Source organism: Rattus norvegicus, chromosome 12 (assembly GCF_036323735.1).
Source record: "Rattus norvegicus strain BN/NHsdMcwi chromosome 12, GRCr8, whole genome shotgun sequence".
Classification (NCBI taxonomy): Eukaryota; Metazoa; Chordata; class Mammalia; order Rodentia; family Muridae; genus Rattus; species Rattus norvegicus.
In genome coordinates, this window is record NC_086030.1 from 36,514,514 (window position 1) to 36,538,138 (window position 23,625).

The window sequence follows — 23,625 nt, forward strand, 5'->3', positions numbered from 1 at the left end:
CAGTCCTCAGGCAGCTGTGTCCGAGGAATCCCATGTTCTCTTTCCAATGTTTTCCGACTTAGCTTTCCGCTGAGTATGGTCAGCCATTCCTCCTGCCCCCACCCATCCCACAAATAGTAAGTATGAGGCTGTCCTTCTTAATAAACTTGCTTGGCCTAAGACATCAGCATCTGCAAGAACTTCCAGTCCCAGCTGCTGCTTCTGTTATCTTTCTTTCTCATCCTCCATCCTCCCCTTGACACCTTGCCATTCTGCTGCCATTTGGGGATCCCCTATTCCTGTGGGTTTGGGTCAAGGGATAGGGAACTGGGCTAGGCATGTGGCACATGCCTGTAATCCCCTGCTCTTAGGAAACTGGGAGAAGGAGGGTTGTCACACTCATGAGGGCAGTCTGGGTGATACAGTGAGTCATTAGAGAGTGAGGCTGTGAGCAGAGAGGAGATGGAGGAAGGGAGGGAAGGAGAGGGGGGACAGAGGGGAGGGAGAAGAGGAGGGAGGGAGGGAAAGAGGAGAGAGGGAGGGAGGGAGAGAGGGAGGGAGGGAGAGAGGGAGGGAGGAGAAGAGAGAGGGAGGGAGGGAGGAAGGAGGGAGGAAGGGAGGAGAAGAGGGAGGAGAGGAGGGAGAGAGGAGAGGAGGGAGGAAGGGAGGGAGAGAGGAGAGAAAGGGAGGGAAGGAGAGGGCAGAGAGATGGAAGGACAGAGAGGGGAGAGAGGGAAAGAGGGAGACAAGGAGATAGGGAGGGAAGGAGAAAGGGAGAGATGGAGGGAAGGAGAGGAGAGAGAGGGGGAAGGAGAGGGGGAGAGAGGTTTCCAGGTTTGTATTTTTACAACATTTAAAAACTACTTCTGGCTTTTGTTGTTGTTCATTTTTAGGAAAAGAAACTTCTGGGCCAGATTAATGGCTACTGGTTTGGTAATTTGCTCTTATAAAATGACAGGGATGTGAGCCAAATCCCCAGCACCCTTTTATTTAAAACCACGTGCATCAGCATATGCACACAATCCCAGCCCTGGAGGGGTGGAGACAGGCAAATCCTAGGGGTCTCACCCTCTCAGTTGGCCTCAGTTGAAATCAGGGAGCTCCAGGTTCTGTGAGAGCCTTTGTCTCAAAACCAGACAAACAAGGCTGTCCTCTGACCTCCACACACACTTGCACGCATAGGCACTGCGCCTGCACACACATGAACACGCACGCACAGGCATAAAGAACAGAAAGAGACTTTTGCCAAAAACACTACCGTGAACTCTGAACGTAAGGGGTCGGCCTCCAGGGCCAAGAGTTTCTTCTCCAGACAAGAAAGGAGAAAGTTGATGCAAAGCTCAGCCTTCTCGCCACCTGCTTCAGAGCACAGAAAGGCCCCAGCGGAAAGACCCGGCACAGCCAAGTTTGTCCACTGCTGCCAAGAGGAGGCTAGATGCCCAGGCTCACAGTCATGGGGGAAGGTTTCCAAAGAGATCTTTGGCTTAATTGTCCGTTTTCCAGCTCCTGATTCTGTTGCTATTTATGCTGTTCCTAAATATTACCACCATTTTACCCTCTGCCCCTACCATGTGCCTAGACACACAAACACACTCTAGGATGGCTGGCTGGCTTGTGAGACCCCTGGGATCTGCCTGTCTCTACCTTCTGCCCAGTAGGTTCAACCCTTTACCAGATAAGCCTTCTCCCCAGCCCACTGAGGCCTCTTTAGTTACAAAATAGAGAGAACTTCGGAGAGGAGCGGAGAGCTTTTTCATACTTACTGGATTCTGCTCAAGAAACAGGCTTGAACTGGAACCTGGTAACAGAAGGGCCTGTGCCCTTGCCTTGGCTCCGTCCCCTCACTTTGTACAATGGTTAATTCTACCCTCCCACGCTCAGGCACACGCCCTGTGCTGGGCACTTCACCCATTCACAGTCGCAACCAATACTCACTGATCTCGAACCCTCTGAGGATCGGATTGGCCAACGTAGTTGGCTCCGAGTATAAACATGGCTGCCAGCAGCCCACTCACACGTGTGAGGAGAGGTGAGAGGAGATAATTATCAGAAAGAAAGGAAAATCAGAGAAAAGGAAGGCTAATTAGCCCAACCTGGGAAGGCAGCCCGCAAGGTGTCCACCGTGTTGATATAATTAAGTGAGTGAGGGTTTCAAACCAGCTGCTTTCTCATTAGTGGGGGCTGATACTGCGTTCCCTGGGAGCCAAGAGTCACCGCACTGCATTTCCTTATTTTGGTTCCTGTTCTCCAAATTTCTACTCTTCTGAGTTAATAACTGTCGCACCCACCTCGGCCAGCAAGGAAGACGCAACACGGTCGGATTCTTCTCAACAGCCTTTACTGCAGGACCACTTCATTGTTGACACGGGGACCACGAGCGGCAAAGTCGCTCGCCTCATATACACAACAGTATGCTAATAATCTTTCAGGGATTGGCGGGGCACGAGTCACCCCACTATCACCCCACTGTCATCCCAGCTACTTGTCCTCCAGAGACTGGCGTGGCATGAACCACTCCATTTGCATAGTACCGCCCCAGCCAGACTGACACCAGGTGCAAAACCCGCACATGCGCAGTACTATTGTTCACCACAGGAGGGCGCCGGATCACCTCATTATCATACGGCCGCCCTAGCAAGGGGACAAGCCTGCGCATGCGCGGTAAGTTGTCTACATCCAGACGGGGCTGGATGTTGGCGCCATCTTTGTTTTGCCACGCCGCTCCCTACAAATAACCACTGCATCTCCCACCCAAACCCTTCTACGTACAAACTCTCCTTCTCTGTGGAGCAAAGGGAGATCGGATGGTCTGTGACTCTGTGGTCCATCAGCTAGAGCCAGCCCTGTAGGCCCTGACTGTGTGTGGCCTTAGGTCCTGCTAACCTCACCAATCGGGGACCCGAATTGGCCCCATGATGTCCTAGACATCATGTATTGAGGTTCTCCTCCCTGTCTTCAAGGGATGGCCTCTAACGTGTTTCTCCTTTGGATGGCTACCAAAAAAGATGGATTCTGGTGCCTAACGCATCCTAGGGCCTCCTGCCCCACAAGCACCTGCCTGCATGCTTTGGTGTGGGTTCACACAATGTCTTTCATATGACAAAGTGGATCACGGAGAGAAAAATCCTCAAACACCAAATGCTAGATATTCCTTTCTCCACACTGAACATCGTGACTGTTCACTTGGTACTGCATTCAAAACTGACCAGTGAGTAAATAGGCAAGAGGATTCCTGTTCATCCATCCATCCATCCATCCACCCACCCACCCACCTACCCACCCAAGCATCCATCCATCCATCCACCCACCCACCCAAGCATCCATCCATCCATCCATCCACCCACTCATCCATCCATCCATCCGTCCATCTATCTGGTTAACGCCCTGAGTTAATGAGATGCTGTGGATGTGAATGTTAGTGATGGAAAATGAAATCTCTCCACCTTTATCAGTTTGTTCGACTGTGAGAGACAGAAATGCACATGAACAGCCATAGGTCAATGGGGAAGTATGACATCATCAGAAAGTGGCAAAGGGCACAAAAGACAAAGATGGGTGAGACCCATTCAGATCTCTCCTGTGGGCTTTCCTTAATTTCCCAGTGATTTTGGGCTTTGGCAAGGTGTGAGGTGGGTTCTCTCTAATCTACCCCTCATAGTTGCAGAAACCACATTCCTGTCCAGTTAATGTCTCTGGTTTTTCACTCAGTAATACTTCCCAGTAATGGAAGGAGAGAAGAAACTGACCACCACAGCCGAGCCCCAACCGGTCCTTCCCACTTCACCCTGACATGCTTCTTCCTCCCAGTGCCCCTCGGCCAAGGGGGCTGAGTTTTGCTGGCTTCTCCATACACGTGAAGGACACTCCTCAGCTCTGTCTCTGTGGTGAGCTGCCCCATAGTTATCAGCCAGTCACAGTCATCAGTTAAGTTGCCCCAGCTCAGCTGAAAGAGCCTGGCAGTGGTCCACTCTCAGCTCACTTTCTCCCGCCTGGCAGAGGAAAGCCCAGGTAACCACAAACAGGGCCTCTCTTTCCAGTCCTCCAAGACTCAGTGGTTAACTTAGAAATACACTAACAGCTCTGACACCTAAAGCAGGAACCCTTCCCAAGGAAGATTTTGTTACATTGGTTTGTCATCTTTCTTTGTCCTAAATTCTGACCTAGAGGGAAAGGATCTGGCCCAGTATGACCTCCAGTTTCCACAGCGTACACAAAATCACTCACCCTCCCCTACCCATGCCATCCCTGAGGCCCAGCAGGCTCTCCCTCAAGAGTTTTTTAAACAAAGAAAATAGGTAAGGTTCCTTCCTTCCATCCTCACAAGGACATGCGAGGGGAGAGCACAGCTGGAAGAAGAAAGGAGGACGTGGGTGCAGGACCATGAGAAGATGACAGACAGCATCCCAGCACAGACCTGTCCTCTAATTTCTGGCATCCCCTGCCTCAGCCTTCCTACAGTTGGTTTATAAAAACCACATCCTCCCTTGTATCTGGGAAGGATTTGAGGGTTCAGTCTCCCCAGCCCCAAACCAGGAGACCTGAAGAACATGGCTCTGTCTCAGATTTCTGAGCCCCAGGGCCCTTGGGAAATGAGCCTGTTGCCCGTCCACAAGCCAAGCCCAAAAGTTCTCCTTTACGGATGAACAAAGCCTCGTTGTGTCATGGATAGAGATGTGGCTCAATGGTAAAACACTTGCCTAACCCACGCACTGTCCTGAGTTGAATAGCCAACCCCAGAACATCTCCACTGCTTGTACCTATGTTACATTTCCTTAACCTTTCGTCTGAGGATGAACACCCAGGCTAATCCGACACCCACCTCCTGAGCTCTCAAACTCAAGTGTGTACCACTGTGGCTATTTGACGTGGGTGTTGAAGACCGGCTCCCAAGTTTTCATTCATGCTAGGCAAGTGCTCTACCAACTGAACCACAGTGAGGATAGATGAGCGAGTGTCTCTGTGCTATGCTGGTGTAGATTCCCTTGGGTATACACCCAGGAGTTGCCTCTCTGGGTTTCTCTGGGCTCCGTTGGCCCTTACTGCAGAATCTCTGCAAAAATCTCATTGTGCAGGTGTGGGCCTGACAGTGCCTTCCCCAGTCATAGGAACCTTTACAGTTGCAGTTAGCTGTCTCTGACGTCTGATAGGGCTGGACCTTGAGCTCCTGTGGATGGATTCAGGTCACTAGTTCTTCAACGAATTCAAAGTCTGTGCTTCAGTAGACATGTATCATCCCCTTGGACTTCAACTAAGAGACGCTATCGTTGGCAAGAAAACGACTTATCTCTCTCCGGGTCGTGTTCCTATTCGGTTTGGCTTGGCTCTTCTGAGGCATGGTCTTGGGTACTCCAGGCTGGCCTCAAACTCCCTAGGTGGCTTCTGGTCTTCCTGCCTCCACTTCCTGAGCGCTGGGATGATAAGCACACGCCACCGTGCCTGGTTTATGTGGTGCTGGGGATGGGACCCAGGGTCCCACGCGTGCAAAGTAAGCATTCTACCAACTAAGCCACGTCCCTGGTTCTTCAGCCATATTGGTCTGTGGGTTCTCGTCACCCTTTACAGGGTGGTAACATGATGGCTGCCCCAAGACGATGCCACTGGGCTCGTTCCGCCATCTCCTCAGTACGTTCACTGCTGCAGACGCTTCCAGAAAGCCAGTTTCCTGCTACAGCCCCGATTAACCGCAGCGTTCCTCATCACAACGCTCACCGGCCTTACGTGTGAATGGGAGGGCATCCTCGATACATTCCATCAAATACCCTCCCCCCATTATAAATTCTCAGGACCTATCGACGATCCCTAAACTCCATAGGTCGCCTTGACAGAGGAAGCACACAGTGGCGAGCCTGTGATCAAGCTCCCCTAACCCCTCCCAGGACCGTGTGCACATCATCTCTCTGGACCTCAGTCTCTTCCTCTCTGCAGGGGGCCTGACCTGAAGGGACAGTGTGAACCTCAGGGGAAGTCGCCGTCCATGCAAGGGTCCAGGTAGAGAGAGTGATAGACAGATGAGAGTTCTCGCCAGTCCTGCCTTTTATAAAGTTGCTGGTTTAAATAGACTGCCAGTCTGTTTTTAAAGGAAGGAAAGTACTCGTGGATTTAGCAAGGAGTTCTGAAACTGGGGTGTGCCCAGTGCCTGATGGGTAATGCTGAGATGCAGTTGTATGACTCACAGGCTTGGAGAGGATGGATGCCTCCTTGCAGTCCCAAGACAGTCGGAAATCAGGAATAACAGCCTGCCCCTCCCCCACACACCTCTGCGAGACAAGCGACCCAAAGCCAGACTTGCAACACCTTTTAAACAACAGGAAAAGCATAAGGCAGGGCCTGGAGGAGCCTTAGGAGGGATGCCCAGGTCTGGGCTCTGGTTCAAACTCTTTCTTTCTGACCTTCGGTTGGAACCATGATATATTTTATATCAAAATGGTCAGAAGACAGTTCGTGGCTCAAGAGAGACCATAACAGTGTCAGCGATTATCAACTGCGTATGGTGGGTGCTGGGAACCCAACTCAGGTCCTCTAGAAGAACAGCCAGTGCTCTTAACCTCTCTCCAGCCCCTCTACTGGGCTATACATTTGGGTTTTACTTGTACTGTGTTATCATTCGTGTTTGGTTGGAGCTTTTGTTCACTTGAAAGGAAGCATCGAGTAGCCCAAATCGACCTCATACTCACTGTGCGGGATGGCCCTGAGACACAAGTGGAACATAGCATCTAAGAGAACTTGACTCTGTTCCTATGCCATGGTCACTCAGATTTGGCTCCAGAATAACGATCTTTTATTGTCTCTGACCCTGAGGTCAAAACTGTGTTTCTACACCATCACCTTGAACCTCGGACTCTCCAGAACCCACCTCCTGCATGCTGGGAGAGCAGACAGGAGAGCAGAGAGGGTGCGACATTATTCACAGGTGGTATCAGGCTGAGAATCAAACCCAGCACTCCATGGATGCTAGAGGAGCCCTCTACCAGCTAAGCCCCATTCCCCAGCCCTCTACCGTACTATCTTTACTGAAGTAATTTCTCCAGTGAGCCAGGTTCTCCCCACCCCCAACCCCCAGTAGAGCTCTTAAGTCAGAGCTAATAAATGCTGTAGGATCTCAGCATTGGGTAGGTCAACAAAAGCACATGTAAGTCTATCATCCCTGTCTGGCCTTTCAACATGGCCACCTCAGCAGACAGTTATCTGGGGTTCTTTCCTCACTGTACCCGTGGAGAAATAAGCCAGACTACCACCCATGTGCAACTGATGGTTAGACCTTGGACTGTCAGGAAGACTCTGATAGATTTATCAGCCTGCGTGCTCTCAGGCGCACATGCATTTTGGATGACACTTGGGAAAACTGAAGACAGGAAGTGCTTTCCAGACTAAACCATCCGAGGTGACTCCCATAATGGAAGTCACTTTGGAGTCAGCCACATGAGGGCTTGGTGGAACCAACAAGATGGCTCTCTGGATAGAAATGCTCACTGCCAAACCTGAACACTTGAGTTTGATGCCCAGGGCCCACAAGGGGGAAGGAGTGAACCAACTCCTGCAAGCTGTCCTCTGACCTCCATATGTGCATCAGGGCACATGTGCATGTGTGCATGCATGCACACTCATGCACACGTGCACACACACACACATGCACACATGCACGCACACACGAAAACCAAAGATGGATGGCCCCTCAGAAATGACTCCTCCATCATGCATACATGTAGGCATGTGCAAGCACAATTCTACACACACATACAGAGAGAGAGAGAGAGAGAGAGAGAGAGAGAGAGAGAGAGAGAGAGAGAGACCAGAATATCTAAGCTGACAGTGAAAAAAACATGAGCTTTCACTTCTGGACGCTTATCAACTTGACCACGTGATGGAAGTGAGCAGCATTGTCTCCCTAGTGGGAGGCTGTGGAACCCACCCCTCTGCTCCCCGAAGAGCCTCATCCCTGAGGCTCTCAGCTGAAACAGAATTTATATTCCCACCAGCTGCATGAGGCAGCATTCATTTCTAAAATCCATATCAGTCTGCTGATATGCATCCATGAGGCACTGAGTAGCTAGCGGTAAATCCCCTGAGTGTCTGGGGGAGACGTGAGAGTCTCACTGTCTCCTTTTGAAGTCATCACCCCGTGTGCAGGAAGAGCTCTTGTCAGCCACTGGTTCCTAACATCTTTGGTTGCCCCATAGACATTGAGATATTTAAGAGAAGGGGACACATTTTCATCTGTGAAAGACAGAGTAACCTCTCGGGGTAAGCTTGGCAGAAGTCAGTTTGAGGACAGTCCAAGAGTAGAGGGATTTTTAAAAAGCCTGAAATCAGTGTCACAAGCCTTTGCAGGGACCTCGTCCCCTGTGAAACTGGGGCACTCTTTCAATGCACTGGTCAGAGCTCCAAGACTCAAATCCCAGCCCGGCACCTCATAGCTGCCCTGTGTAGCTTCTCATCAGTAGAGTGTGGAGTTTAACAGCCAACCCCCGAGGGGTTTGAAATACTGCAGGAACTAATAGATGTGAAGAGTCTGGGCACAGGATAAAGATCTCATACACAGTTGGTGCCTAACACATTGCTGTGCACGTGTGAGCACTCTAGTTCTGATCCCCCCGGACACCCACATAAACCTGGGTGTGATGCATAGAGAAGGCACCGACATTCTTGAGGGATGGGTTTTGATTGACAGGCCCTGAGTTAATGAATGAGGTCGGAAAAGGATTGTGGTTGATTCCCAGCCATCTATCTCTCTGCCTGTAAGTACATGTGCACACACATGCATGTGAATCCACCCATGTGCAAGAACATGCACACACACACACACACACACACACACACAGCACAAACACACCACATACAAAATGAAAAAAAGGTCAATGACTAAGACTCAGTTTGAAAAGCAGATTTCCCACAATCCCCCAGAGAATGATGACTGGGGTGATTTCAGAACCCTCATCCAACGGACTCCCAAGAGTCTCTCTGAGCAATGATATCATCTTCCAGCATCTATAGCTCCCCCACCAGCCAACACTGGTGATCTGTCCATAGAACACTTGCACAGTGTCAGCCCTGGTGACAAGTGACCCAGATACGCTAAGAAGAAAGGTTAGAGAGGTCCCCACCTCATCACAGGGCTTTCAGGCTAAGGGAAAACACTCGCCAGGCCAATAGCCAGCGTGCACTGGCACGCCCTGCTGACTTCATACACAGCCTTATGGTCATACTTGCATGTGTGCACTCATGGGAGAGAAGCGGAGAAGATGGTGGATCCAAGGAAAGACTCCACCACGCTGCGGTCACTCTGAGGGAAGGCCCTGCCATGCTGCAGTCCCTCTGAGCCTCCCTGCTGTCTACGGCAATGTCAGGCCCTCATCCTTCCCCTTAGCATTTACTGGAGAACTCTGAGCTTGCAAGTCACCACAGGAGGTGCTGGGCTGGGCGGTGGCAATTGAGACTTGTCTGGGGTCCTCAGGGAACTCATCCATCATTCCAAAAGAGTTGTCATATGGAACATTCTGTCCTAGTTCCTGTGACATCACCAGAGTCAGCTCGGATTTCAGCTGCAGCTGATATAAAAAAAAAAAAAAACCACCTGCCTTATTATTGGGGCTGATGAGAATCTGACATTATAGATGCCTGGTACCCCTGGCTCCCTAACAATTCTCTTAGTAATTCTTAGGAGCTAACCCCACGGTGCACCGCAAACGACATCTACTTTAAGCTAACGCTTCAAAGCTTGAAATCCTCCAATGAGGTGTGCTTGGCTAACACGGCCATTCTATTCCAGACGCCACCTACATTCTAGAGAGTCCTTCTCCTCCAAGAGGAATAAAAGGATGAAGGGAGAATAGAAACCCGCCTGTCTCTTGGGGTATTACTGGTAGATATTTCTGCAGTTCGTTCCTTCAACAGATACTTAAAACAGCCTACTGTCTACCAGGTCTGCCTAAGTGGGTTGAAAATGCAGCATTGAGTGACATAGACAGGAGAATCCACTCTCCCACGGCCCCTCCCACAGGAGGCAGTGTAACACGCTTAAAAACAGGCAGGCCACTGACACCAGTGTCGTCTAAGTGCTGTCGAGATTTGGCACCAACTTCTGACTCTTCCCTGTTTGAGCTTACTGACTGTCTGTGACATCGAGACAGATGAAGGATGGGATATGCTCACTCCAAAACCAGACAAACACCTCTGTGGATTTAACAAAAGTCAGTGAAGCTCAGCAGAGTGAGACACTACCAAGGGAAAGTGATTCACCTCTTTCCATTGTAACGTCCCCCAACAGACCTTGTACTGACATCAGGACAGGCTCAAGGGAAGGAGCCACACACTTACCTTCCTGCTATACCAGAGAGCATATTTTTGCACTTGAGACTCCCTCAACTGTTGACTCAAATACAGAACCAATCTGTATGCAGTTTAAGTGTTTCCTTTAAGAGACCAGCAGCCCCTGCAGCAGAAAGCATGGTGGATGCCACCTGCTGGCTTACTTGCAGCCGCATGCTCAGTTAGCTTTTATACATAGCCCAGGACCACTTGGCAAGGGAATGACACCACCCACAGTAGGCCCTCCTATGTTGGGTAACAGTCAAGACAATCTCTCACAGAGCAACTCAATGAGGCATTTCCCCAATTGAGACTCTTTCACGGGGTGTTTCTAAGCTGGATCAGGGTTGGCGGTCCAAGCTAACTATAACAGTAATGATTACTAACTTAGATAACAATCAATACATTGATATAAGACCCATAATATAACATAAAAACTACCCAGTTTTCTATTAAAGATGTACATTTCATGGTATGTCAAGCATAGCGCTTAAAAGTTTTCAGGTGAAAAAAATGGTGGAGACCAACAATAACCTTCCCACACAACCCTTGCACTTAGATCCACCCCTACCTGGGCCTGGATCTTACATTGTGTGACCTGGTTGGACTCAGAAGTTCATTTTAATCATCTGGGTTTCTTGAGGATGCCAGTGGATCGCGGGATAAAGCTGAATCTTCTGCCTATCCTCTGAGCTCTACTCAGGACCACAAGCACCCAAAGTCACTCTGTTTCCTTCCTTCCCACTGAATGCTGAGAAAGCAAATGCCTAGGAGACAATAAACATATATCTACAGGAATCATAGGCACCAGCAATCGTCATCTGCCCAGGTCTACGGAAGGAGAGCGGTAGAATCCACAGGAAGGAAGCACAGGTGCACACCTCCTGGCAGAGGCTGGGAGGTGTGGCAGGTTCGAGTTGGCTCGCTCCAAGACCTCCCAGAATTCTGCAGAAGTGATTTCCAGGATGTTTGGTTCTTAATTAGAGATGCCAAAGACAGAAAGGAACAAACGCTCTAATTGATATTGGAAGCGTAATGAAGCTGACAGAACAAAAGGTTGAGAATACAGCAGTGTGTAGCCCCGGCCAGCAAGAAATACATGACACATCTCCAACAATAAAAGTCCAAATTACTAGCATAAAGAAGGACAGAATTAGGCAATAACAGCCAAACTGCCTGACAACTTATTCTTAGCTGCATGGCTCCTGGCAATGGGGGGGGGAAGAAAGGAAATTCACGCCCAGAAATAGACTAACAGCGGGGCTTTTTATATGGAATTTTTTTGTGTGTGTGAAGCGTTGCAAAAGGGAGAGAAATGGCTTTAAATCTCTTTTGATTTTTTTCCCCTCCTTCTCTCCATGTTCTTTCAAGTAAAAATCGCATTGGTCTGAGGCAGGTGGATTTGGGTTTCTGTGACTTGAAACAACAAGGAAAATGATAGTTGCTTGTGCAGGAATCCATCCTCCTTCTGCCAAATCTCTTCTACCCACCCCCTTTCTGTCACACCTGGCCAGCTCCCGCCGTCTGAAGGGTGATGTCAGCTCAAGTCTGTCTCCCTAAGGAGCCCCCTCAGAACAAGCCTGCCGTCCAGTTACTCCGCTCTGTAAGCCCAGCTACAGAGGGAAACTTTGATCACACAGTCTGCTGTAAGTGGCACACCCTGACCCAGGTAAAACTGCCACCGTGGGGCAAGCTGTCATTTCCCACAGGCTTCAGTGACCAGCTCCCCACACAGCTCAGCTAGTCACAGTACATTTCATCCCTTTCTCTGACAGTCACCTCCTCACCTCTTCCTCTCCCACAGACCAACTTCTTCAGAAGCAGGAACCTTCCCTGGGGTAGAGAAGGCCTTAAAATGTTAATGCGTTTTGATTAGGCTTTTAGGGTCTCATTATCGTGAATCCACCAGATACCTGTAGACTGGGAATGTAATTATGGCAGCCAAAAGTTGCAGGAGGCGTCCTCAAGATCCGAATGAATTTATATTTATCTCTCTGTGAGTGTGAGAATCTGTCCACTGTGGATGAGGATGGGTTTCTGTGGGAGGTTTAGGAAGATACTGGCATAGAACATGTGGTTTTCATGAGAAATGTCCCCCACAGGCTCAAATATTTGAACACTTTATCCCCAGTAGGTGGCGCTGTTTGAAGACATTGTGAAACCTTTAGGAGGTGGAGACTTGCTGGAGGAAGTATGTGACTGGGGGTGGGCTTAAAAGTCTATAGGCTTGCTCCATTTGCTGTTCTCTCTCTCTCTGCTTCCTGATGCTACAGGAAGCTGACCAGCCAGCCTCATGTTTTTGCCACTATGCATTCCCCGCCATCACTGATTGTAGTGGCTATGCCTGGTTGTCAACCTGACTATATCTAGAATGAACTACAATCCAGAATTGGAAGGCTCGCCTTTGATCCTGATCTTGAGGCTGGGAGATACAAGTTTCTGACCTGGATCTTAGTATGGAGATCTTGAGTCAAAGTGGCTATGAATTCCAGGAGCTTAAGGCAAGGAGATCTCTGAGTTCAAGGTCACTTGACACAAAGCAAGTCCCAGACCCAGGCGTGGTGGTACACACTTTTAATCTGGGACACACCTTCTGCTGGAGTTTTACATTAGAACATTGGAAGAAGGAAGAGTCTCTCTCTTTTTTGTTTGCCTGACTGCCTCATGGGACTGAGCCACGGTTAGACCCTTGGACTTCCATTCACAGCTGCTGCTGATAATTGTTGGAGAGTTGCACTACAGACTGTAAGTCATCAACCAATTCCCTTACTATATAGAGACTACCCATAAGGTCTGTGACTCTAGAGAACCCTAAGACACTGATCCTATCCCTATAAAACAGTGAGCCAAAATAAACCCTTCCTCCCTTAAGTTGCTTTTTTGTGGTGTTTTATCACAGGAACAGGAGAGAAACTAAGATATTATACAACCACAGACACATAATAAATATGAAACCACCACTCAGATAGTTCCCCAACAATTAAATCATAACTCTGATATGGAAACTGCATCTTGCTTCCATTCTCTGAAGACCTTTAACAAGGGGAAAAACAAAACACACAGTGTAGCCTGAAGAGCAGGGCCTCTCCCCAAGTAACCCAAGTCCTAATTCTGAGAACCTGTGAGTGTATCTGTTACAAGGCTCAGCAAGAAGCCAGGGTACCCAAGAGAGAGATTCAAATCCTAGGCCTCAGTGAGGGAGACCTTGTTTGAAAACAAGATTTTCTTTAGATGGAAGCTTAAAGGTCTCAAGAAAAGGTCATCCCATATTAGAATGGCCCTTATATTCAAAGACAAACCCCTGTATATATAAGAAAGGTCATATAGAAAAACAGTGGTGTGCTCACACAATGAAGACAGTGGGCGAAGCTCCACGAGCCAAGGAATGCCAGGAGCCTCCTTTCCCAGTGCTTCTTGGAAAAGCAGGGTAACTCAGAATAAACATCCACCTCTTTCAGGCACCTGGTTTAATAGTAACTTTTTACATCAGCTCTTGAAACAACGGGTTGGACAAAGTGTATTGAAGATCTGACAACCCTGAGGTGGCCTATCAGGATCCATGTTGTGAGAACAAATGTTGACAAAAGTCCAACATGGTGAACAAGTGAATTTATTGGGATTATTACTTACACAAATATGGGTGAGGGGTTACTTACAGGAGCAGAAATGACTCAAAGATAGCTGCTTCACCACAACCCAACTGCAGCATGGGTGATAGTTCACAAAAGCTGGGAATCTGGAGCACACTGCACAGTCTGCAGGCAGCTCAGTGGGTTAAAGAATGTCCTTTCCTGGTAGCTCAGTTGGTCTGAGACTCTTCATTAGGAAACCGTGTAGGTTCCTGCTTCTTTCAGGCTTCTTGGTCTAAGCCTCTTTGAAGCATCTCTACTGGTCTCTGATGGTCTCTCAGCAGTTTTTACTGCTAACACATTCTTAGAAAAGAGGGGCCTAATGAATCTGGTCGGTTTCAGGAACTTCCTGAAGCTATTTTGAGTTGTTTACTTTCTGTCTCAAGGAGTTTCTCTGCAAGATGGAGTCTGATACCCAACAATCCATATAAGCATTAAAGATGTTTATAGTGAAATATGGGAAGGTCAGAGTTAGAGAAGCATGTGCAATGATGGAATCAGAAAGGAGAGGAGGGCAAGACATAGAGAGAACAGAGGCAGAGGAAGTAGGAGGATGCCATGCTGTAAGGTTTTCAAAATGGAGGAGAGGACATGAGCTAAGAAGATGGGTGGCCATCTAGAAGAGCCACGAATGATTCTATCAACATCTTCCAGAAGGAACTTAGCCCTCCCAGCATCCTTTAGAGTCCAGCTAACAGAATAAGATAACAAATGTGTGTTTTAAGCTGTTAATTGTTACAGATACCATAGAGACAGATGTGAGGACCCTAACTCCCCTTCAGGTGTAGCTGTAGGCTTAGTGTTATTAAACTCCTGAGAATGCTAATTCCTTAACAGTACCTCCAGGGGTTGGCACTTTTTTTTGCTTTGTTTTGGTTTTTTTAATACCCTAAACTGTAAGGAGCAAGCCCCTTAGCCCCTTAAGGCTTGTGCTTATAACAGGAGCTGTCTGTCAACCAAGCTGCCCCTTCTCCCAACATTCCACCATCACTGAGAACCTGAGCCCCGGTTGCAGAGACCAGTCCAGCCATAGCTGCTGCCCCAGTCACCGCTCCTGCCTCAGCCACAAAACCTCCAAGCAGCTAGGACAAGCTTCAGAAGATTCTACTCTGAGAGAGCCAAGCCACGAAGTACTACAGATGACCCAGTTCCCTGGAGTTACCCTCGGCCAGGACAGAAGGAGGCTTGTTTCCCTAGAGTCTCAACAACAAGTCTCGTTGATGTAATACAAAGCTTATGACTGGCCCTTAGGGAAGTCTCATGATTAATGGAGTTAGAAGCTAAGCATCTGCCAGGCTGTAATGACAATCTTCTCTTCTGGTCATACGAGCAGGATACCTGCTAGTTTGGGAAGTGTCTCTCCCGTGCGCCTCTCTCTCCTGGTGGGGCACTATCAGGACACCAAAGTTCCCTCCTCTATCTGTCCCCATGTGGTCTCTATCTCAGGTACAGTGGAATGGAAGTGTTGTAGGAAGAGTAGATAAATACCTATAGCATCTGGCCATAGCAGCAGCAGCAGCAGCAGCAACAGCAAGGAGCCAGATGAGGAATTCTGAGCATCCCCAAAGCTCAGAACCCAAAACACAAAGCTAAGAGATACAGCTCCTCCATGAAGGAGCAGCAGAGTCCTAGAGAGTGAATCAAGGCAGAGTCTGGAAGAAGCCAAGACTACAGAAGACGACTGGAGTATTGACAAAGTGGAGAAACGGACTATAGAAGACAAAGGCCGTGAAGAGCCAAAGGTGGTCACTGAGGAAATGAGGACCCCAAGTCCCAGTCATGGGGAAGAGACTGAGGGCACTGCCGAGAGTTAAGGAGCCTGACAGCCAGAGCTCAGGAGCTAGACCTCCAGCCTGAGAGCCAGGGATTGAGCTTCTGCCTTGAACATCTATTGGTTTCGAAAGCAATATACTACTCTCAGACCAAACACTGAGCGCTCCCTTTGGTTGTACGGTTTTATGTAATCATTCCCCAGATTTGCCATTGAGACGTTATCGCAAGCAGATTAAACAGTAGCGGGTCAGTTGCCCCTGCTTGGGATAATCCAGTGGCCTTCTGAAGACTTCCACCAGAAGACAGGGAAGAGAGGAAGCAAAGGCAGCCACCCTCGAATCTTGCTTCTCTGGGTTCCTCCAACACACCCTTTAAAGGTACACTGTGCCTTTTCCTGCTCCAGCATAATTTTCTTACGGCTCTATTTTTTTTTTTTAATTAAACTGTCTTGGACCGCGGGGATGGTTTAGTTAGTAAAATGCTTGTCACCCAAACATGCAGACCTGAGCTTGAACTTGCAAACACACATGGACACACATTAATGCAAAAACCCACACACAGACACACCTAGACACACAGTTACAAATATAAGGCTGTCTCCTGCTCTCTTTAGTTTGTGTTAACTCCTCCACTCTCCCCACTTTCCAGCTCTTTGTACTCCCAGACTCCATTCCGTGAAAGTCGCAAGGTCACGGGAGTGAGCCTATTTGTCTCCACGAGTCCCATTTCTCCTGACTCCACACTTGACTCGCTCCTCTAAGTCCCAGACCCGATGTGCAGAAATGGCTCCGAGACGGATACACGGATCGCTCCAGAGAGTGCTAATGACTATGTCGGTGTCGTCGCAGCAACCCCTGGGGTGACACTGTGGCCAGCACACAGCCCCACAGACAACTCCATCCATCCTTAAGCCGCAGCAGAGTGTATTACAAACACAGACAGAGAAGCCATAGCAAATGCATCAGGACCACTTAATTAAATCCCAGGGTTGCCAGCAAAGCCTGTCTGAATGCAGCCCCTGGGCTTGGTGATCTGACAACTCACTCCATTTGGCTCCTCTAAAGAATGGAGCCTTCTTCATGAGACTCCTCCCCTCCCCCCCCCAAAAAAAGGAATCAGTCATCTTCCAAAATAGATCCTTCAGGAAGGGCAGAGGGTAAACTTATTTCTGTGCAATGGGAACAACTAGAGAGGTAATAGCAATGGGATACATGAATTTGGACACAGTTTTCTGGAGTAGACTTCTCCAGGGCAATGAACAAGGATTTCATCCTGCAGGGCTCCCCAAGGCTCCTGGGAGAGACCCAAAGGCTCGGGGGTGGGGGGAAACAGAGCAAGTCATTTGTTTGAGCCCCTGTCAACAATAAGCATTCAGTCAGCTCCTGCCTATGCCACAGTCAATGTCTCTTCTTTTTTTTCTTGAATGATGTAGGGACGGGATAACAAACGTACTAGGCTGGAGACACAGCTAAGTGAGGAAAGTACTTACAGCATGAGTATCAGGGCCAGAGTTTGGATCGCCAACGCCAACATAAATAACCAGGTGTGGGCTGTGGGCTTGTGAGTCAAGCCCAGGGGAGTGGAGGCAGGAGGATTCCCTGGGGCTTTCTGGCCAACTGGTCTAGACAAGTCAGGAAATGCCTGGTTTAGTCAGGTAGGGGGTCTCAAAAATAAGATGAGGCTTCAGGTGCACTCTCAGGTATACACTCGTGTGTGTGTGTGTGTGTGTGTGTGTGTGTATGTGTGTGTATGTGTGTATGTATGTGTATATGTGTGTGTATGTGTGTGTATGTGTGTAGTATGTGTATATGTGTGTATGTGTATGTATGTGTGTATGTATGTGTATATGTGTGTGTATGTGTGTATGTGTGTAGTATGTGTATATGTGTGTATGTATATGTATGTGTGTATGTGTGTATGTTTGTGTATGTGTGTTTATGTATGTGTATATGTGTGTATGTGTGTATGTGTGTATGTATGTGTGTGTATGTGTGTGTATGTGTGTATGTGTGTATGTGTGTGTATGTGTGAGTATGTGTGTATGTGTGTGTGTATGTGTGTGTATGTGTGTGTGTGTGTGTGTGTGTATGTGTGTGTGTCAGCATTGTCAGACTCAGGTCGTTCTAGACTCTTATTGTGGAAGGCCCGAGGTTTGTTTTGAATCTGGCTTGCCCACAGAATACAAGGATTGCCAGGAGTCCTGGGGTGAGGCCATATTGCAGGTTTTAAACTAGTCTGCCTTTGACTTTGAGGATAATTCATGTCCTATGCCCATGAAACAAGTTACACCATACCGAAGGCTCCTGCAGGCTTCATGTCCAATTAGACTTTATGGCTCCATCCTTCGTTATCAGATTTACTTTGGACCAAAACGTAGTCTCGTGCAGGCCACACAGAGGAAAGCATCGACCTAGACCAGCCCTTCCCTTGCTGGCCACCAGAGTGTTTCTGAGACTGACACCAAGGGCTGTTCGGCAGGTAAAGGCATCCCCCTCCAAGCACCATGATCTGAGTTCAAGTCCAGGAATCCGCATCGGGGAGGAGAGAAAGGACTTCAGAAAGCTGTCCTCTGACCTCGGCAACCGTGCTTCTTGCATACGCATACACTGAGACATTGCGTTACTTAATGTAAGATTGAATGTGCTAAGGCCAAGTCCCATTTCACCTCTCAACAGAAGCAGACTCTCTGTGAAGGACAGGACTCAGTGTCTTGGATTTTCCTGAAATTTCTGAGCAGATCGGAACTGGGGGCTCTCTTAGGGACTCAGAAACGGAATCTTTTCTCTCTGTGGTCTCTGCTGCAAAAACAATGGGCAGCCAACGAGCTGAGTGGGGGAGGGAAAAAAAACCCAACAACAGAAACACTACATCTTAACGTTGCCATACAAACAGCGAGGACAATTAAAATTCCCGGCAGATTCTGGAAGAATCTGGAGCCAAAATAATCACTGATCAGTAATGAAAAGAACCCGGAAGAATTATTCCATGTCCAGATTTCTCTGCAAGCCTCGTCCCTTTGGTAGTATTCAAATTAAGTCGGGAGGTGCGAGATGAGGGTTTTTTTATTATTATTTTAATAGCCATTTACTTTAATGTATATTAACAAAATTTTAACACATCAAGCTCCTGGGTTTTATTATCTTATAATGACCCTAAATTCGTTTTTAAGCTTGAGAAAGGAGGCACTTATTAGCACCAGACTCCAACCAGCTGAGGCAAACAGCTGCTCTGAAAGCAGGACATGTGAAGAAAATCTACTCACTAAAGAACCCTACTGGGCAGAGGCAGTTGGTAAAAATTGAAATGATGTATGGATTGCCAGAGGAAAGGAAACGGTGTGCTTGTGGGACAGGCAGAGAGGAAGGGAGAACACGGAGGGTTTGGGGGAGGGTGACCATGAGAAGGGATTTTCCACTTGAGACCAAGAACCAGAGAAGGAAGCAGCAGCCTCCTGCTGACCCAGGGCTTCACCAATCTCCCCAGTAAAGTCATTTTCCCTCCCTTTGAATAGAGGAACATTCAATTCAGACAGAACATGCTAGAAATAAAAGAAGAGACAAAGACAGACAGACAGACAGACAGACACAGAGAAAAAGAGAGGGGGGTGTTGAACATGTGTGAGCATGGTCATCAACTGTCTCCGGTACCTTCACAACATCTTCATCGGCAGACCTGCATTCCACAGACTCCAGCACGTCCACCACAGATCCATCTTCTTGAACTCCCACGACCTTGACAGGAACTGAGACGGGCTTCCCAGTGAGAATGGCGGTGTTCAAAACTTCTGTGTCCTGAACAAGGGACAAGAGGGCACAGGTGAGCAAACAGGTGCAGGGGTGAGCCACAGGTGAGCAAACAGGTACAGGGGTGAGCCACAGGTGAGCAAACAGGTGTGGGGGTGAGTCACAGGTGAGCAAACAGGTGCAGGGAGGGATGAGCCACAGGTGAGCAAACAGGTGCAGGGGTGAGCCATGATGGAGGGGTGACTGACTGACAGCCACCTGCCACCTGTACTTCTGTTAGGATTACAAAATTGGTTGGGGATTTAGCTCAGTGGTAGAGCGCTTGCCTAGCAAGCGCAAGGCCCTGGGTTTGGTCCCCAGCTCCGGAAAAAAGAAAAAAAAAAAAAGAAACAAACAAAATTACCACAACGGTTTCACACGCTTGAACATTTGGTCTGTTAGAACATAAGCCTGCCCCTTTAAGATGGTGATCATTCTTGGGCAGTCCCTGATTTATGGTCCTAACAATTACTGTGCCTCAAACAAAGAAGAGATGAACGTACACTGATAGAAAGGCTGGGATCAGGCAGACCGGGCTCTCTAATGGAGACGACACAGCACCCTGGAAGCTCGGCGTATTTATTATATACAATTGAGCATGGAGGTGAGGTTACTGCATGGAGCTGAATGAGGAAGTGAGTTTAACTCATCTTGGTGGCAGCAATCTCCTTAGGAGAGCCACCTTCAGACCATAAATATCAGGATGAGAAAGCTATGGTGGACACTGTCAGCATCTGCACTCAGACCAGATGAAAGCTTTGCCCCCGCCACCACCCCCACGAGCCTCACTTGGAGAAAGGTTTTGTGGCCCCCATAAAGCTGACACACTGGGCTCCTTGATGTGGCTGTACCAATGCCAACAACTCACATTCGCTGGATCCTCCACGCTTCCCGCCACTAAATCCTGCGATATGAAATGTCCTGCAACCCCTAAAATATTTTAGAAACCTGATACCCCTTCTGTCATGGGGATTTGCTCCTCTGGCCTCCCCTCCAACAACCCTCTCATGGCAGTGCGAGAGAGAGAGAGAGAGAGAGAGAGAGAGAGAGAGAGAGAGAGAGAGAGAGATATGAATTTCCTCTCTAGGTCTCAAAGAGCTGACCCTGACTTACAGCCCCATTATGAGCAGCCTAAGTAGCCATATTCCCACATTTTGAGTCTTTCCTGAGCGCCTTAGATCTCTGCACCTTCCTCCCATTATCCATGGGCGGCCTCTCCACACTCCGAAAGGTGACCTGTCCCAGCGCTCAGCACTACTGAATGATAAACTGCGTGTTCAGCACCACAGCAATATCGTAAGACATGGCATCAGCATCTCTCCAGAGACGTGCACCTAAGCTCCGGGATGTGGAAGGTCTAGACTTTACATTGAAGTGTATGTACAGCCTTCTCAGGAAAGCATTTCCTTCAGAGGTGAACAGAGGGGCATGACAAAAAGAATGGCAGAGTAAGACCAGCAGAAGATCCTCTGCTCTGTAAAAGCAACAAGGGAGCCAACAAATATCAAAATCAACTACAGGGAGATGATGATGATGATGATGATGATGATGATGATGATGATGGTGGTGGTGGTGGTGGTGGTGGTGGTGGTGGTGGTGGTGGTGGTGATGGTGGTGGTGGTGATGGTGGTGGTGGTGGTGGTGGTGGTAATGATGTTGATGATGGTGGTGATGTTGATGGTGATGATGATGATGTGTTGATGATGATGATGATAGACTGAAAGATAGATGATAGATACATAGATAGATAGATATGGACTAGATGATAGACAGATGATAGAGCTGCTATTATAAAATAGACAACAGTTGATAGAATTTTATAAACATATGTATATATATAGACAGATACATAGACTGATGCAACAATAGACTATGATAATAGAAATGTAGATAATAATGATAAAAATATAGAATGATAGATATATAGATATATCACAGATATAGAGATAGGGTAGATTGACAGAGGAGTACTTAGGTAATTGATAGATAGATAGATAATAGATAAATGATAGGTAGATAGATATTGATACATGATAGATACATGATAGATATGTGATAGATACATGATAGATAAATGATAGGTAGATAGATAGATGATTGATAAATGATAGATAGACAGACAGATAGAAATCAGACAGATACACAGAGTGAGAGATACATTGATAAATGACAGAATGACAATGAGTACATAGATGATAGATAAATGAGAGTAATGATAGGTAAGTGATGATTCATAGGTAGAAATTGGTAGATATATAGATTTATATATATTTGTGTATATATATATATAGGTGATAGGTAAATATACATAGATAGATGATTGATAGATGATAGATGATTGATAGATAATAGATAGATGATGGATAGATGATAAATAGATAGATAGATAGATAGATAGATAGATAGATCGATAGATCAGTAGGTAGGTAGGTAGATAGACAGACAGATGACAGCTGGATAAATACAGAAATGGTTAATAAGCGACTGCAGGATGAGAAAGACACTAATCCCCCGTCAGTGAGGCCGCAGGAAGAGGACAGGAAGCCCTGCCTCTGCCCTGTGCTTCACGTGCAGCACGAGCAAGGCTCTGCCAATGCACAAAGCTGTTACCAGAAGTTGCAGTAACTTCCTGATGCACCGATGATAACCTCTGCGTAAAGAGTCAAAAGTGATGCGAACACACACTGAGCCCTGGTTAACGACGTCTTCCACAGCCTGGCAAGCAGGTTAGCCCCTGAAACCACTCCAGTGCGCTGGGAAATGAGAGCCATGGTTCTTACCGCTAGCAAAGTGAGATTTAAAGTGGAATGGGAACTCTGAGCGTGAAGTAGACTTGGGAGAATTGATGAGAACTCATGTGCCAGGCTGGATGTATGTTTCTGTGTAGACAGTAGGGGGTCTGTAAGTGTGTGTGTGTGTGTGTGTGTGTGTGTGTGTGTGTGTGTGTGTGTGTACATGGATGAGGCTTTTCCTCGCTTCAGTTCTCTGAGAGGCCTAAGATGCAAACCCCAGACTCATTCAGCAATCAACACATCAAGTGCTGGGGTTTAAGCTCTAAATGCCATCCTCTGAAATAAAAAGATAACAGTGCTCCGTGGAGAAATGGCAGATGGAAAGGCAGAGGGAAGCAGAGAGCAGGAGCCTAAAATATCCCTGGCAGTCAGGAGGTAACTACGTGCTCAAACAACAGAAATGTCAAAAGGGACACAGGAGACACCATGAAGTGTTGTCTGTTGCCGACCTGGGACAATTTAGCATCCCGGTAAACAATCATGGCAGCCAATTAGAATCTATGGAGTAAAATTGGTTCCTGAATCCACACTACTATGATTAAACAAACAGCAGAGAAGGAAGCTGGGTCCTTGGAGGGTGCATGCCGGTTCGTAAATGCAAAAGGAACCATGAAATTAGAACCCCTACCACCTGGCAGCCACCATTTATCTATGCCTTGAGTGAGACTCATTAACAGATTTCTGCAGCTGACTCAAACGTCTAAGAAACTGGTTATTTACAAAGTGCCACAATGTCTCCGTGCAGAAGTAGTAATGGCGTCCAAAGGAAACTGCAGCAGCTTTGTGGTGCAGACCCGGGAACACCCGACCTTATTCTGGTGATCAAAGTCGCCATCGCTCAAGAGGGAATGGACGCTGGACCCTGAAAAGGACACAGTGTTACTTTTAAGTATAAAATGAAGCCAGAATGGAGATGTGTGAGATGAAGCCAGCCGGGAGGCATTAGACAGAGCGAGTGGACTTTACGAGTGTGTCAGAAAGATAAAGGCTGGGAAAGTACCATCGATTCAGGGCAGAGCATCCTGGACTAGGACCTCAGACTGGAAAAATAACTTGGTTTCAACAACCACAAGCAGTCAAATGATAAAATGTGGGGAAAGCTTGGAGATGAGGTAATCGTGCCTCGAAATATCTCTTTGTGCACACAATAACTCCAGGAAACCCTGGGTATGAGTTACCCTTTTGTTGTTGTGATAAAATACCCCAACAGAGAACAACCTAAGAGAAAAGGGCTTTATTTTGGCTTATAGTACTAGAGAAGAAGGTACGACACCAGGCAAGTTAGGCAGTAGGACAGCCATTAATTCCAGCTTCGGAAGGCAGAGACTGTGGTCCCCAGAGCAAGCTAGCTAGGGAGACTAGTCA

At 47.8% G+C, this 23,625-nt stretch overlaps 1 protein-coding gene across 4 annotated transcripts in view; it reads right to left on the reverse strand.

Annotated features, from left to right (window-relative positions):
* The window catches only part of Tmem132b (transmembrane protein 132B), a 263,981-nt gene that overhangs the window by 23,273 nt on the left and 217,083 nt on the right, over nucleotides 1-23,625 (reverse strand). For all 4 annotated transcript variants that reach the window (NM_001134536.2, XM_039089430.2, XM_039089432.2 and 1 more), the window contains 1 exon segment: nucleotides 19,334-19,477. In NM_001134536.2, the coding sequence (NP_001128008.2) occupies nucleotides 19,334-19,477 (144 nt within the window).